At 43.6% G+C, this 15403-nt stretch overlaps 1 protein-coding gene across 3 annotated transcripts in view; it reads right to left on the reverse strand.

The window, feature by feature from the left end:
• Positions 1-248: 248 nt before the first annotated feature.
• LOC135699459 (mucin-17-like) overlaps positions 249-15403 on the reverse strand; it is a 46020-nt gene continuing 30865 nt past the window's right edge. The window contains exons 11-19 of one of the 3 annotated variants that reach the window (XM_065219721.1): positions 14404-14919; positions 13873-14340; positions 8673-9332; positions 7943-8611; positions 7444-7878; positions 6864-7382; positions 6324-6798; positions 5076-5965; positions 249-5018 (exon numbers count right to left, since the gene is read on the reverse strand). In XM_065219721.1, coding sequence (XP_065075793.1) covers positions 459-5018; positions 5076-5965; positions 6324-6798; positions 6864-7382; positions 7444-7878; positions 7943-8611; positions 8673-9332; positions 13873-14340; positions 14404-14919 — 9192 coding nt within the window. In that variant the 3' untranslated portion in view covers positions 249-458. Of the gene's footprint in view, positions 5966-6323; positions 6799-6863; positions 7383-7443; positions 7879-7942; positions 8612-8672; positions 9333-13872; positions 14341-14403; positions 14920-15403 lie in introns of all 3 variants that reach the window. The other 2 variants (XM_065219720.1, XM_065219719.1) reach the window with 2 other exon arrangements.

A 15403-nucleotide genomic window follows, 5' to 3' on the forward strand; every position in this document is an offset into this window, starting at 1 on the left:
GAATCCTTTTAATAATGGCCCTGATGGGGGATCTACCAAATGCTCATTTAGGAAGGCATTGATTAACACCGACGTCGACATCAAAGCAGCCCGACATTCTTGATCGGGATTTAATTTAAGGATAATACCGTTGGAGCTTAGCACCATTAGATGCTTTCCATCATGAACCCTCCGAGCTTTCCATCAGATTATAGGAGTTTCGAACATATATTTACTGTTTGCATAAAGTCGTATACATTGGCCAAATCAAACAAATTTTATTGTGTATAGGTACTTAGGTTATAAAATACAAAAGTTCAGTTTGTTTTTGAATAAAAGGGTTAAAATATAAAATAACAGTTAAAATAAAGTCATATGAAACATTCACTCACGGTGACATTACCATCTAAATTTAAAAAAAAAAGAAATAAAATTAAGAAAAGAGATCCCTTTCGATGACGACTCCTTCAACAACGGATTCACTTTCGCGATCGCAATGGTCGCCTGCGACTGGTTGTGGCCGTGGCATTTTCGAAACTTTCCACCACTGGTTCTTCGTCTTTTTGAATTTCCTTGGCGGTTGCTGATCCATCAGCATCTGCCTCTTCTTCTGGAACGTGAGCTGTCTTTTTACGCGTAGCAGGTCGTTTAACCGCTGGTTTCCGACCCTTTGATGGCTTCTTTTCGACATCGTTAGTATTATCGTTGGATTCGACTACTGGTGTGGACGATGTATCCGCCTTTTGTTTTATATGTTTTGTACCACCACGTCGGCTGCGCGAAGGTGGAATTTCTGGATCAGCTTTGTCAGTGTCGGTCTCAGTATCGTTACTGGTTGGTACATAAACAGAGTCAGTAACTTGCAGCTTTGCTGGCAGTTTTCGAATGCGCTTTGGTGCTACTTCCTTCACAACCACTGGCTCTGTTTTAGTCTGATCAGTTTTTCCCCGTCCTCGCTTGGCAGGAATTCGTGATGGCTTTTTGTCATTTGATGTGCCGTCCTCGGTGGCAGTAGAAATGTTTTCGTCGGTTGGTGGATGGTCTTTTGAATCGTCATTCAAATTTATTTTAGCGGCGGTGCGAGTTCGAGATCGTTTGATTTTAGGTTCTTCTGCATCTGTTGCATTCTGACTGTCCTGCGTTCTACTTTCAGAACCAGCTTGACGGCTCCTTGGGGAACGTCTGTTTGGAGTAGATTCTTCCGCGATTAGTGCAGCAACAGTTGGATTCACAATCTTTCGCGTACGACCTCGTGTAGACTTGGGTTTTTCTTCCTCAATCTTCAACAGTGGTGTCGACGTGTGCGTTGCAGGTAGCATAGTTCTTGCCATACGCGATTCATTCAGTGATTCTTCAGTGGTATGCACTTCTGGTTCTACTTGCACTACAGGCTTTTTACGAGCCTTGCTACCATGTTTTGAAGTCAACTTTTCGGAGGTTTCATCCATCACTGGAGGAGGGGGCATCGGCGATGCTTCTTTCATTGCAGCAATTGGCTCATCCGTAGATTTCGTTGCTGGTTTTCGAGTATTGCGTCCACGACCTCGTTTGACTGGGATTGTTTCCGGTTCGTCGTGGCTGGTGGAATCTGCTGCTGCTTGTTCAACAACGGGTGCATCATCCATGGGAGTATGGAGTATCGGTGTATCAAGAATTTGTTCTTCCTGAATTTGCGTCAAACCACTGGACGACCTAGCATCCGATGTTTCAGGTTTAGTAGCAACAGCCCGACGCTGTCGACTCTTGGTTACAGTTGCCCGTTTTGTACGTTTGGGTGCAGCTTTCTCTTCTAACGGTTCTGCAGCAGAATCAGATGCTTCCAAATCGATATTTGTTGTTACAGTTGATTCCTGCTCAACTGATTCCATGACAGTATGTGCATCGGTAGTAGAATCTTCATTCGAAACGTTCTTTTTGGACGATTTTGCCCGATTCGATCTAGTTGTGGGATGTTTCGCTACACGCTTGCCTCGACCAGACAAAGGTTCGACCACTTGGTCATCTTCCGATATCTTGGCCACAGGTTCGGGAGCGCTTTGTTCATCATGTGTCAGTTCAAATGGAGATGTGATGTCTCTTATGTTTTTCTGTGGGTCACATTGAGATCGTTCGGGTGTCGGGGTTGAAGTGGCATTGGAGTGTTCTTGGTTAGCTGAAAACTCAACTTGATCTGCAGAAACAGCTGCTTCGTTGTGGAGCACCTCAACAGTATCAAGCTTCTTGGATCGTGTTCGCGTTGATGTCTTTTTAGCCTCCGGTTTACTCTTCGTTACGGCTCGACGTGCACGCTTCACCACTTGTTCTGCTTCGCTTTTATCATTTACTTCGGGAACAGTGCAACCTTTGGATTCCTCGTTTGTTCTATCTAAAGTTGCTTTGGGCTGGCTGTTGATATCATCGTTGGAGACTTCAATCGCATTCATCACTCTCTTTGTACCACGCCGAGAACGTTTTGTCATAGTAGTATTATTCGTCACTTCAGCATCAACAAGTTGTACACTGGGCTGTTCATCCGCATTGTTTGATTCTTCCTTCTCCGCATCTTTTCTCGTGGCACGCCGGGCAGGTTTGATCATAGGTTGCTCACGGGGTTCCTCAACGATGACCTGGACTACCTTCTGAGCATTGCGTCCGCGACCCCGGGACACTTTCAGGATGATATCGCCTACGGGTGCCGGGGAGTTGATTTCCTTAATCTGAAGGTTTTCGTTAAACATCACCTTTCTTCGTCCCGCGGACAGATCTTGAATACCAGAATCAGACTTGGAGCTCGTCGAAGCCACTACCTCGACTGGAGTTATAGGCGTAGGCTCTTCAACGACTTTAGGCTGTTTCGGTTTAAAGTGTGTTACTTCTGGCGAAGCACCTGCCAGTACTTCTTCCGTTAACGAATTGTGTTTCTTGGAGGTTCTAGATGGATTTTTACGAATTGGTTCATCTGCGGAGGATTTGGTATTATTGCTTGTGTTGTCGGACACTGTTGATTTCGCCATTTTTTTACCCAGCCTAGTGTCTTTTGCAGCAATTGGAATCAAAATGTTCAAATAATCTTTGCTAGTGACAGGGTGCATTTCCGGCGATTTAACTGATTCCGGAGTCCTATCTTCAGGGTCGTTTTTGGTGTAGAGCTTTCGCCTGAGTCTGGTGTTAGATGGAGTACTTACTTCCGTCACAGCATCACTAACGCTAACGTCTACCTTCACGGAAGTCATCGCCGGTGTCAACAACAACTGCTGAATGCCTTCCAAGTTACTATCATTCGGAGAATCTTCAGATGGTTTCTGACCGGAAATTATAGTAGGCTTGACTAACAGCTGTTGGATTCCTTCCGTGTTCTTAGAGGTGTTGGATTGCGTTCCACGTATCGGGTTGACGATGGCACGTTTCAATATATTTTTGCCGGTGGACATAACTATTGGCGTTTCCAACATGTGTTGGATGCCTTCCAAACTCACAGATTCGTTCGTGACAACTGGAACCGGTGTAGACCGGGAGGAATTTTGATCCAATCCATCAACTGCAGAGGTTGACTTAGGCTCCGTTTTTCCTGTGCTGGATAATGCCATCGGCGTCGATAGCATCGATTGAAGGCCTTCAAGATTGGAAGTTCTATCATGTTGTTGGGATTCGTTTCCACGCGTAGAAGTCGTTGTCCCCAAAACTTGTTGCATACCATCCAAGATGACAGTGTCGTCATTTACAGCAGATGTGGATCCTAGTTTTTTCTCGGTATCCATCGGTGTTTCCAGAAGTTGTTTAAGTCCTTCCATGTTGATAGGCGTATCATTCAAGTTCACAGGACTAACAGGATGTTCTCTTCCTATGCGCTTCTTAATTGTTGAAGATACTTCTGGTGTTTTTAGTAGATTCTGGATTCCTTCCAAAGCATCACTATCATCCAAATTGCATCGATTTACTACCGCAGCAGTAGTGACAGATCTTTCCTTCCTTTTCACAACCGAAATTGGATTTGGAGTTTTGAATAATTGCTGAACACTTTCCAAACAGATAGACTTGTCAGAGTCAACCTTCTTGGCAACGGAAGCATCATCTGGCGTCTTCAGTAATTGTTGGACTCCTTCTAGATCGACGGTTTTGTTAAGTGTAGTTTCCTTGGTAGCATCCAATTGCTTCTCCGGGGAAATAGGTGTTGCAACAGGACTTAGCAACAGTTTTTGGACTCCTTCCAAGTGGCTGCTGCTGGTGTCTAGGTCGGTATAATTTAACTTGATTGCGGATGAAGATCTCAAGCTCTTTCGAACGCCGATAGATGGGACTGGAGTCTCGGTTGTCTTTTTAACAATAGGAGTGCTAGCAGTTTGCGATTTCAACAATTGTTCCATACCTTCGAGATTTATGCTACTATCATCTACTGAGTTGTTCGCCGGAGACCTCAACAGTCTTCCTTTGCTTATGAATGCCACCGGTGTCTGCAGCATCTGTTGTATGCCCTCAAAATTACTGCTTTCATCCAATTTAATCATCGGAACTTTAGTTGTAGACCTTACGTTTTTCCGTGCGGTCGATAGTGCAATTGGCGTTTTGAACATTTGCTCAACACCTTCCAAGTTTGAACCGTGGCCAACCGGTGTCATGAGCAATCGTTCCGCTTTCTCCAGATCAGCAGTACTAGGTGTATCTAGTGTCCGTTTGACACCCTCAATGGTACTACTTGGCTGTTGAGCACACGTCGAATCAGGACTAGTCGGTGATTTAAGAATCCTCTTGACAGTAGATGTAGAAAGTGGTGTTCTCAGTAGTTGATGAACGCCGTCCAAGCTGAATGTATCGTTTGGTGAAACAGCTGATGTCACCGGAGTCTCCAACAGTCGCTGGGCTCCTTCTAGATGGGTTGAGCTATCTATCGAATAAACTGAGGTCCTCAATGTACTTCTATCAGAGGACGAAACAACACAACTAGCTGTTGGAGTCAGTCTTCGTTGTATACCTTCCATAGCGACGGGACTGTTATCCAGTCGTTCGTTCGCATCATCAGCAACAGCTACCGGAGTCTTCAACAACTCGTGAACACCTTCCAACTGTATTGAAATATCGGGTGTAGTTCTAGTAAGCTTTATCTTCATTACAGAACTTACCGTAGGAGTTTTTAGAAATTGCCCAACATCTTCCAAATCGACAGTGGTATTGAGAGTCGAATGGTAAGAACTGCTTAAATCAATAGCAGGATTTTTTTGCAGTTTCTTTCTTCGGACCGCCAAGCTCACTGGTGTTTCCATAAGCTTTTGGATACCGTCTAGATAGCCAATGCTATCCTGTGCTGTTTCGTCAAGTTCAGAATGCGCAGTTGTTGTTATCGACGTACCCACAGAAACGGTCTCTGGAGTTCGCAACAACTTCTTACCGATCGGTGTTTTCAACAGTTGCTCGACGCCATCCAAATTTGATGTTTCCCTCAATTCTGTCGGAATAGTGGAAGATCGTAGTTTCTTTCTGAGCGTAGATGTTGCTGATGGCGTTTCCAGTAGTTTTTGGATTCCCATCAAAGTGTCAGTACAGTTTGCCGCAGTTTCATCCAGTGATTGCAGAACATTGACTGAGTTGGCAGAATCGCCTGCCAGAATGTCCAACTCATGTTCCAAAGTAATGACCCGTTCGCAAAGATGCTTCAACAAGTCAGGACAAACATCGACAGAGCTTGTCTTTCCAGACACATTACTCATATTTACAGATGGTCCAACGGATATAATTGGCGTTTCTTCAATTACGAATGGAGCTGCAGTGATGTTAGCATCCGTCACGGTCAGGGGCGAGTCGCAAAGACCAACCATCATGGATGAGCTCAGACTATATTCGGAAGTTCTGCTGTTTTGATGTTCTGCGTTGTCATTGGCTAGCGCAGAGGTACTAAATCTTGTCGAACGGCGAATATTCGTGTCGTGACTTATGGACAGTTCGTCTGTCTGGTTGATCAAATCATCATCGTGAACTGCCTCAATTTGCGGCGAAATGGATACTTTGCGATCATCTGAAATAAGAAAATTAATTAGAGTACTGCTGAAATGCTGTTTTTATTCAATAGGCTGAAAGTCTGTATAATAAACAAATACAATGTCATTGCATTTTTGTTTATTTTGAGATGTAAATATTAGCCAATAATTAACATTTTTTTTTAATAAGCTTTGCAAGTCGTATGTCATCATGTTTTGTATGGTTGCAACACAATTGACTTTTGTTTTGACTGAAGTATTGTTCTGTTTTTGGCAAGCACGCTTTTTGATTTTAGTTGCAAAACCGCAATTAAGTATGTGACATTAAGACTATTAACACGATAGGACGTTGACCAATAAAACATATGGTTTATATTTAGGTAAAATAAACCTTACCTGCATCCAATTCATGACTGCTCTTTCTGGTTGAACGAGTTTCCTGTACTGGAGTTCCAGAAGCAACTGATTTCGACAACTGCTTCTCCTCATTAGTTGACGCCGGAGTTCGTTTCACTGCTGCTTGTGGGGTTCGCGTACCGCGGATTGGTAGAGGAGTTTTGAAAATCGTGTCCAACGCTGGTGTAACAACACAATCGAGATCCCGGGACGCATAAGTTAACTCCGGAGTAAATTCAACGGTTCGATATTCAACCGTCGATATCTCTTTGACCGGCGTTAGAAGCTCGTCCTTTGAAATTGTGATATCATGTTGTGCATTGACTGATTCGTTGAATTTCTCTTGTAAATGCTTCGTCGGAGTTGTCGGTAAGGATTTTCTCACGGACGCATGCGTTCTTACACCTTTCTCCACTACTAAGGCTGGTGTACCGATTTTTGAAAGTCTTCCACTTGTACGTGGCGTATGTTTTGTCTGCAATGTGTACAAGGATATGTTTATAAAATATTGAAATACAAAATGAGAATTATAGGGCTTACCGGTGAGGAAGCTATTGACGATTCTTTCAAGTCTTGCTCCGGTGATTGTGGATGTGGTGATGAAACTTGCACTATAGCATGTTCAACAATCTCTTTCGATTCCATTGCACCAATCGTTGATCTTCTGGAAGAACGAGATGCTCGCGTAGGGATACTGTCCTTGGATTCAACACAAAATGGTGCCACGCTTTCGGTTGACTGTTCAGGAGTGGATGCTACCTTTGACGTTTCAGCAGCACTTCCAGTCATAACAGAAGTCTCCTTAGCTGGTTTGAATACCTCAGGTTCTCTTATTGACGCATCTTGTTGTCTAACGATTGAATCGTACATTTGCTCGTGAAACACAACTTTAGAGCTTTCTGTAAAAGAACGGGTGCCTGACGGAGTCGTCAACAGGGATTTCCTTACTGATGCTGGTGTTTTAATACTGGTTCCGTGTTCAACATTAGCCAGCAGGGACGTAGCGAACGGATTTCCAATTATCGAAGTCCTCCTTCGTGTACGTGGCGTATTGGTTACCTAAAAAATCACGCATTTTCTATAGATTAACCATATTGAAACTAATATTTAACTATCTTACCGATGAGGAAGCAACTACCGATTTTTGCGAGTGTTCAACCCACAGTGACATTGACAAGCCAGCTGCCTCATTTTGATCACCATGTTTAACATCGACAATGTTCTGGTGCGCAGGTGTTGATTCCTTAGCACCAATTGTTGATGTCCTTAAAAGCGATGCTCGTGTCACATTTTCGCTTATGAAGAATGATTCCTTCGATGGCATCGGAGCCTCAGATTCATTTATTGACGCATCTGGTTGTTCAACGATCGATTCGGAAAGTTGTTCTGCCATTGTAGCCCTCTTATTAGCAGAACGACTGATCAGCAGAGATTTCCTTACAGATGCTGGTGTTTTAACACTACCACCGTGCTGAAAATCATACGACAAAGGAGTAGAGACGGTCGATGTTGCAATTTTCGTCGCACTAGCACATACACGTGGCGTTTGGATTACCTGTAAATATTAGAAATTGCATATCATTGCCAAATATTGAAACCAAAATTAAACTGTCTAATACCGATGGAGAAGCTGACATATATGTTTGCAAGTTCCCAGTCGATATTCCCGTTTGTTTGGGGGTTGCATCAATGCTTTCAGTAACATCGGAAACAGCGAGCTCATCTGGTTCTGCATCACGACACGAAAGTTTCGAATAATTTGTACCAATCGTTGATCTTCTTGAAGAACGCGATGGTCGTGTAGGGCTGATGTGTCCAGAAGTGGATACTACCTTTGAAGCATCAACTGCATTTCCAGTCTTAACAGAAGTATCCTTAGATGGTGTGAAAACCTCTGGTTCTGTTGTTGACGCATCTGGTTGTTCATCGACCGATTCAGCTAGTTGTTGTACCATTGTAGCCCTCTTATCAGCATCAAGGGAAACAATAGTTGATCTTTTTGAAAAACGCGATGCTCGTGCAGGGCTGCTGTATTCAGGGGTGGATCCTACCTCCGAAACACTAGCAGTGTTTCCACTGATAACGAAAGTCTGCTTAGATGGTGTTAACACCTCAGGTTCTGCTATTGACACATCTTGTTGTTCAACGGCTGAATCGTGAACTTGCACGTGACTTACTGATACTGGCGTTTTAATGCTGGTTCCGAGTTCAATTTCAGCCAACAGAGGCGTAGCGAACGAAGTTCCCATTCTCAAAGTCCTTCTTCGTGTACGTGGCGTATGAATTACCTGCAAAATCGTACATGCTCTATTAGTGCACCTTATTGTAACTAATATTAAAATATCTTACCGGTGATGAAGTAGCTACCGATTTGTGCAAGTGTTGAGCCAACATTGACATTTGTTCTGAACTCTGAATTGACGGTGTGACATTTAATACAACTGTCGCATTTTGAGCACCAGGTTCAACATCGACTATGTTCTGACGGGCAGGTGTTGATTCCTTAGCAGCGATTGTTGACCTTGTTGAAAAAGATGCTCGAAGAGGACTTCCGTCTTCAATCAACTGTTCAAGTTCTGCCACATTATCGTCTATGATGAATGATTCCTTTGATGGCGTCAGAACCTCAGGCTCTATTATTGACACATCTGGTTGTTCAACGATTGATTCTGATGTGTGTTCTACCATTGAAAGAGATGCTCGAACAGAACTTTCATCTTCGATCGCCAGTTCAGGTTGTGTCACATCTTCACTTATGAAGAATGATTCCTTCGATGGCGTCGGAGCCTCAGCTCCATTTATTGACGCATCTGGTTGTTCAACGATCGATTCGGAAATTTGTTCTGCCACTGTAGCCCTCTTATTAGCGGAACGGCTGATCAGCAGAGATTTTCTGACAGATGCTGGTGTTTTAACAGCAGCACCGTGCTCAAAATCAACGGACACAGGAGAGACGGCTGATATTGCAATTTTCGTCGCACTAGCACGTACCCGTGGCGTACGAATTACCTGAAAATATCACAAGTTTCTTATAAATATAGTATTATACTATGTATTCATTATAAGTAAATTATTATACTACAGTCAACTTTCGTTAGTTGGGCTGAGCTGTCAAGCTGAAAATTGGTTGAGGGATACACCGATTGTTTATTATCATCACAATCCTTTAGCAATTATCCAAATTGTTCATACATGAGCCCATCGAAAAAGAAATACAGTGCTTTCCCGATTTTGTCATCTTTTTTCCTGATTTTGTCAGCCTGAATATTTTGCCGAACTTTTTGGTTTTTAAGCATGAATTCTCAAGCATTTCTCTCCAAATGACACTTAATTGTTTTGTCGCAACAATAACAGAGGTAACTCAAATAAACCTCAATTACTGTGACACAGCTGTACCGAGTCCCTCCCGATAAAGGTAACTAGGTGGCGGATATAGCTGGGATGGCTACAATACCTACATGTTATGGGCAGATACTCCATTCAAGAAGAAGGTTTCGTGATCGCCAAAATTACCGGAATATTCATATGCAGTTGTTACGCACCCGATGGACGATGGAGCGGTTCCAAGAGACGCCGGTTGGACTTACCGAAGAGCTGATCGGACGAAGACCGGTAGTCGTCGGAGGATTTCAATGCTTATAGGCAGTGGAGTGGGGAAATAGATGTACCAATGTAAGAGGGCACATTTTGCTGGAAGCTCTTTCGAAGCTGGAAATTAGGATGTTCAATAAAGGCACCACCAGCACTTTTCGCATAGATGACCGGGAATCCATCATCGACGTCACTTTATGCGGACTCCGTCGCTGGTGGAAAACATGAATTGGAGAGTGTGTGAAGGATATACCCATAGTGACCATCAGGCAATCCGATATGGCATCGGCCAACGGAATCCTGTGGCAGTAGAGAGGACAACAACTTGCGACCTGAAGTGAAAGACTCCTCCGCACGGCTGCCAACGAAGATCTCCCCGCAGTGGTCAGGGTCCACAGGCATAGAGACAAATGCTGGCAAACACCATTACCGAAAATCGAAAGCCGGATTAAGGACATGTTCAAAGCCGGAGACAATTCCGTGGCCATGAAAAGGACTATAACTGAAATGTTAGGAAAAAATAACCCACGCACACTCACCGATACACGGACGGATCTCGCGCTCGGGCCGGGGTCGGTATCGGTTTAGCCGGAAACATTACACCAACCAGCTGCAGCTTACCGCCGCTATGTTCTGTCTTCTCTGTTGAAGCTGCTGCCATCTTCATCGCTGCTACAACGCTCTCTGACCGACCGATCTTGGTCCTCACGGATTCGCATAGCGTCATACAAGCCCTGACATCTGAGGCCCCAATTCATCCCTGGGTACAGGCGACGATGAAGTCCGCACCACCAAACACGGTATTCTGCTGGGTTCCGGGGCACTGCGGAAAACCAGGCAACTCTGAAGCTGACTTTCTGGCTGGGGCAGGACCATCTGCCCCTTGCTATACCAACGAAGTACCGTTACACGATGTCAAGCGATGGATCGTAAGCAAAGTACGGGAAGTTTGCGACGCATAGTGGGCTCAAAACCGCTCCCTCTTCATCAGACGGATCAAGGGACGACGAGGAAATGGACAGAACAGTTGAACCAGCGGGATCAGAAGATAGCGTCGCGTTTGAGGACCGGTCACACCAAGATCTCGCACAATTTCGGTGGAACGCCGTTCCACAGGACTTGCGTCTGTTGTAGAGCTCCAGCCTCAATCGAGCACATTATATGCGTATGCCCCCAGAACCTGCGGGAATTCCATGGTCTTCAAAATAACATACGCGACATGACATGCTGGGTGATGATCCCTCCACACTGGCAGCAGTAATGCGCTTTTTAAAGTTTAGTCTTTTTAATTCATTTTGGCTGATGGGACATCTCTGCCTGGTGGTTGCCTCCCGGTTCCCCCGGTGTGGAGATCTGTCTTATTCAGATTTTAATGTTGTGTCTTTACTATGTTGTGTAAATGTACGATCGAGCCAGGAACTATTTTCGGTTGAAGTAAACACTGTAAAAAACTACTCTGTTGGGGGTCCTCCTTCTGAGGCCTCACCTTTCATGGACGAGATGAACTAGCCTACGGCTAAAAATCTCAAAAATAAAGTTAAAAAAAGGAAGATGAGTTGACAGAATCGTTAGGGAGAGCATGTGACACGACCATATGCCAAGGAAACTGGAGCTAAATAACAGACGGCCTACAGCTTACTGTTGCAAAGAGAGGACGTGTTCAGAGAGAGAGCAAGAACAGAAGCATATAGAGAGGAACGTATAGGAATGTTCCGAGCACATAAACGAGAGATAAAGCAAAGCAAGTCAAACTGTCAACTGGAGCTGGGTCGAGACGCTGCTGCCAACGACGCACACCGAGTCGTGATGACGAAGATCAGAAGTCAAGTTATGCCCGCTGAAATGTTCTTAGACAGTGCTGCAAAATATCAATATCAATACCAACAATATGCTGAATTTCACTAACCATCTGATGTCAGTGTCATTTCCCACAGTTAGAATATCAATATCATTTGCCTCAATGTCAGTGGACATAGTAAAGGGACTACTGATATTCAAAGTTCTGTGATGAACTGCAAGATTTTCTACTTTTCGCTAGTGATATTCATATCAAAGCCGAACCACTTTATTTCATGCTTACTACGAATGGCAGTGTCGGAAGTGAAATTCAGTGCTATAGCCCAATATCATACGTCAATTGACATTGTTGACCCCACGCAGTAGGAATACTCAGAGGGAGATGGGCGGAGAAAACAAAATACAATTCGGAGGCAGAGATTTGTACCTAAATTATCTTGCAACCCTTGCCAGAAGCTAGCATTTCATATGATTTTTATATTTGATTCGATTTACGTGTAAAATAATAATTGATTGCATCGCAAGATTTTGCACATTACTTGGTGCCATTAATTAACCAACTAAGATCAATTAATCAATAGAGTTCGAATATTGCTTTTGATTCCAAAAACTAGTTGAATTTCAGAAGCACACGAAACATAAAAGTGATTGAATTTCTGTTCGATTGCAATACTCTCAAATTTAATCTAGTAAGAATAAGAAATCCTCGGAAAATTCTAATGGGAATGTTCGATTGGCTCAAAACATTTTCTCCGCCTATCTCTCCCTCTGAGTATTTCTAGCACGTAGCATTGCTTAGAGAACCTGAAAGCCATCGTGAAAGGACTTTTCTTGAAGCACGATCCAACGACCTGGCCACCTACATCGTACGGAAACGGAGAGGGAGATAACGCCGAAGTCACCAACGAGCATCTCGTAGCAGTGCCTGCTGGATACACTCGGAAAACTCTTGGAGAGGATCATCCTAAACAGGCTGACGAAATGCACGGAGAGTGAGCAAGGATTGCCGGAGAGGCAGTTCATATTTCAAAAAGGAAGAGCAAAGTGGATGCAATTCGGACAGTTGTCGAGAGAGCCGAAACGAGAAGGCGTCGAAACTGAAGTGGAGAGGAGATCGATATTACGCTGTGATAACGATCGACGTCAAGAATGCGTTCAACAACTCCAGCTGGGAGGCCGACGCAACTTCCAGAACCGGGTTCTTATCTACGAGCCAAATATGGGACAGAGATCGATTAGGATCACGGTGGGAATTTCACAAGGCTCCATTCTTGGTCCAACGCTCTGGAACGTGATTTAAAATGGAGGCCTAAAACTGAGTTGAGATCGTTGGCTTTGCGGACGACGTCGTTTTACGTTACCCACGGTAACAGGCAAGACGCTGGAATAGATGGAAATGTTGGCGACCGAGGCGTTCGACATGATTGGAAACCTAATGCATGGAGCGTAGCTGCAGATAGCTCACATTAAAAGCAAGGTGGTATTGATCAGTAACTTTAAAGCGCTGCAGCGGTCAGAAATTACCGTTGGGGAGCACGCAATAAACTAGAAGTGCGTGTTAAAATGCTTGGGTGCGATGGTCGACGACCGTTTGGCTTCATTAGCCACGTAGAATACGCCTACGAGAAGGCAGCGAAGGCCATCAACGCGGTAGCCAGAATCATACCGAACATCTTGGGACCAAGTAGTAGCAAGAGACGGCTCCTGGCTAGTGTATTTACGTTGATACTGAGATATGGAGGTTCAGCCTTGGTTGCAGCGATGAAAACCAAGCGGAATTAAAAGAAACCGAACAGTACGTACCGGCTCAACAAACCGTACGCAAACTTTTCGAGACGTTTGGTCTACCCTTTGTTGTAAGAATAGTAAACATTTATCAGTAATTCCATTAATAGTGGATAAATAATGGTTAAACTTGATTTCAGAATAATTTTGATAGTTAAAATATTGAAGAAGAAAATTTCCCGATTTTGTCAGCCTAAAATTTCAGGTACGGCTGACAAAAAACGGGAAAGTACTGTTGTAGCACTGTAAAAAATGACGTTTGATTTCGATTTTGGTGGGCTACAGCCGAACTAACTGGAGCCCAACTAAAACGCAGGCCACCTGAACATAGTACATAGTATTGAAAACTATTAAAAACCAAATGTAACTGTCTTACCGATGGAGATGCTGATATAGATGTTTGCAAGTTTCCTCCAGTCCACATTTCCGTTTGTTTCGGTGATGAACCAATGATTACAGGAACATCGGAAACAGCGAACTCATTTGAAACACCTGGTTCTGCATCACTACACGTAAGTATCGAGTCATTTGTACTAATCGTTGATCTTCTTGAAGAACGCGATGCTCGTGCAGGGCTGATGCGTTCAGGAAAGGATGCTACCTTTGAAGCATCAGTAGCGTTTTCTCTCATAACAGAAGTCTCCTCAGATGGTGTGAAAACCTCAGGCTCTGTTATCGAAGCATCTTGTTGATCAACGAATGAATCGAGAATTTGGTCTTGCAACATCGTTCCACTTTCATTAGCAGAACGAGTGCCTGCAGGAGTCGTCAGCAGGGGTTTTCGTGTAGATCCTGATGTTTTACCACTAACTAACCTTTCTCGTGTAAGCGGCGTATGTTCTACCTGCAATATCATACAATTTAAAATTAAGGGAAAATAATTCAATCAAACGTAACTAGATATTACCGTTGATGGAACTGTTGCAGGTTCGTCTATGATGTCAGTTGACATTGACGTTTGTTCCGAAGTGTACATTGATGGAGTTTCAATGTTTTCGCTAACTTCCGAAATTGTGGATTCGTTTTGAGGATCTGTTTCAGCATTGACTATGCTTTGGCGTGCACTAACCGTTGACTTTCTTGAGCATGATTCTGGCAGAGGGCTGCCGACTTCGATGGAATGCTCAGGCATGGATTCAATCTTCGATGAAGTTGCAACGTTTTCGCTGAACTCCTCGAATGGCGTGAAAACCTCTGATTTTGTCACGACTTGTTCAACGATTGAATCGTGAATTTCTTCCACTATCTGAATGCTTATACTCTTGTCAGCAGAAGAAGTCGCTGCCGAAGTTATCAGTTGGGACTTTCTCACAGATGCCGGTGTTTTAATACCAGTTTCGAATTCAAAGTCAATTAATACAGGCGCAGCGATCGGTGTTTCAGTTTTCAAAGCCCTTCCTCGTGTACGTGGTGTATAGATTATCTGCAAAAACACCATACATTTTCATTTATCAGTTTATTATTTCATAAATATCATCGCTATTTCTCCATGATTTTATATCTGAGTTATTGAGATGCTGAAGTAAGTTGTAGGTACCATAGAATATAATGAAGAACATCATAGAACAAGGGTACACGATAAACCTACAAATAGGAAAGTTTAAGGAAAAAAATCAACCATCAACTTTTTTTTTCCTAAAAATACTATAAATACAAATACACACAAATACAATTAAACGTACTTCTATGATGATCTTTTAAAAAGTTAGCAACAGTGTCGCTCTAGCGGCAGAGTTCAGAACTAAATGGATTACCCCAAATGAAACCCTTAGTAAGATCCGATTTCGCTTATGATGTTGCGCTATTAACAACGGCGCTCTGCTCCTCTGCTCCAGTCTCACCATCAATTTTTAGCCAGACCAAATACAGTATCGGACCGATTTTAGCAACACGTCTCCAATGTTTTT

This window comes from Ochlerotatus camptorhynchus, unplaced genomic scaffold, assembly GCF_037179485.1.
Source record: "Ochlerotatus camptorhynchus isolate MF236.1 unplaced genomic scaffold, CSIRO-AGI_Acam_v1.1 ptg000109l, whole genome shotgun sequence".
In the NCBI taxonomy this organism is placed as follows: Eukaryota; Metazoa; Arthropoda; class Insecta; order Diptera; family Culicidae; genus Ochlerotatus; species Ochlerotatus camptorhynchus.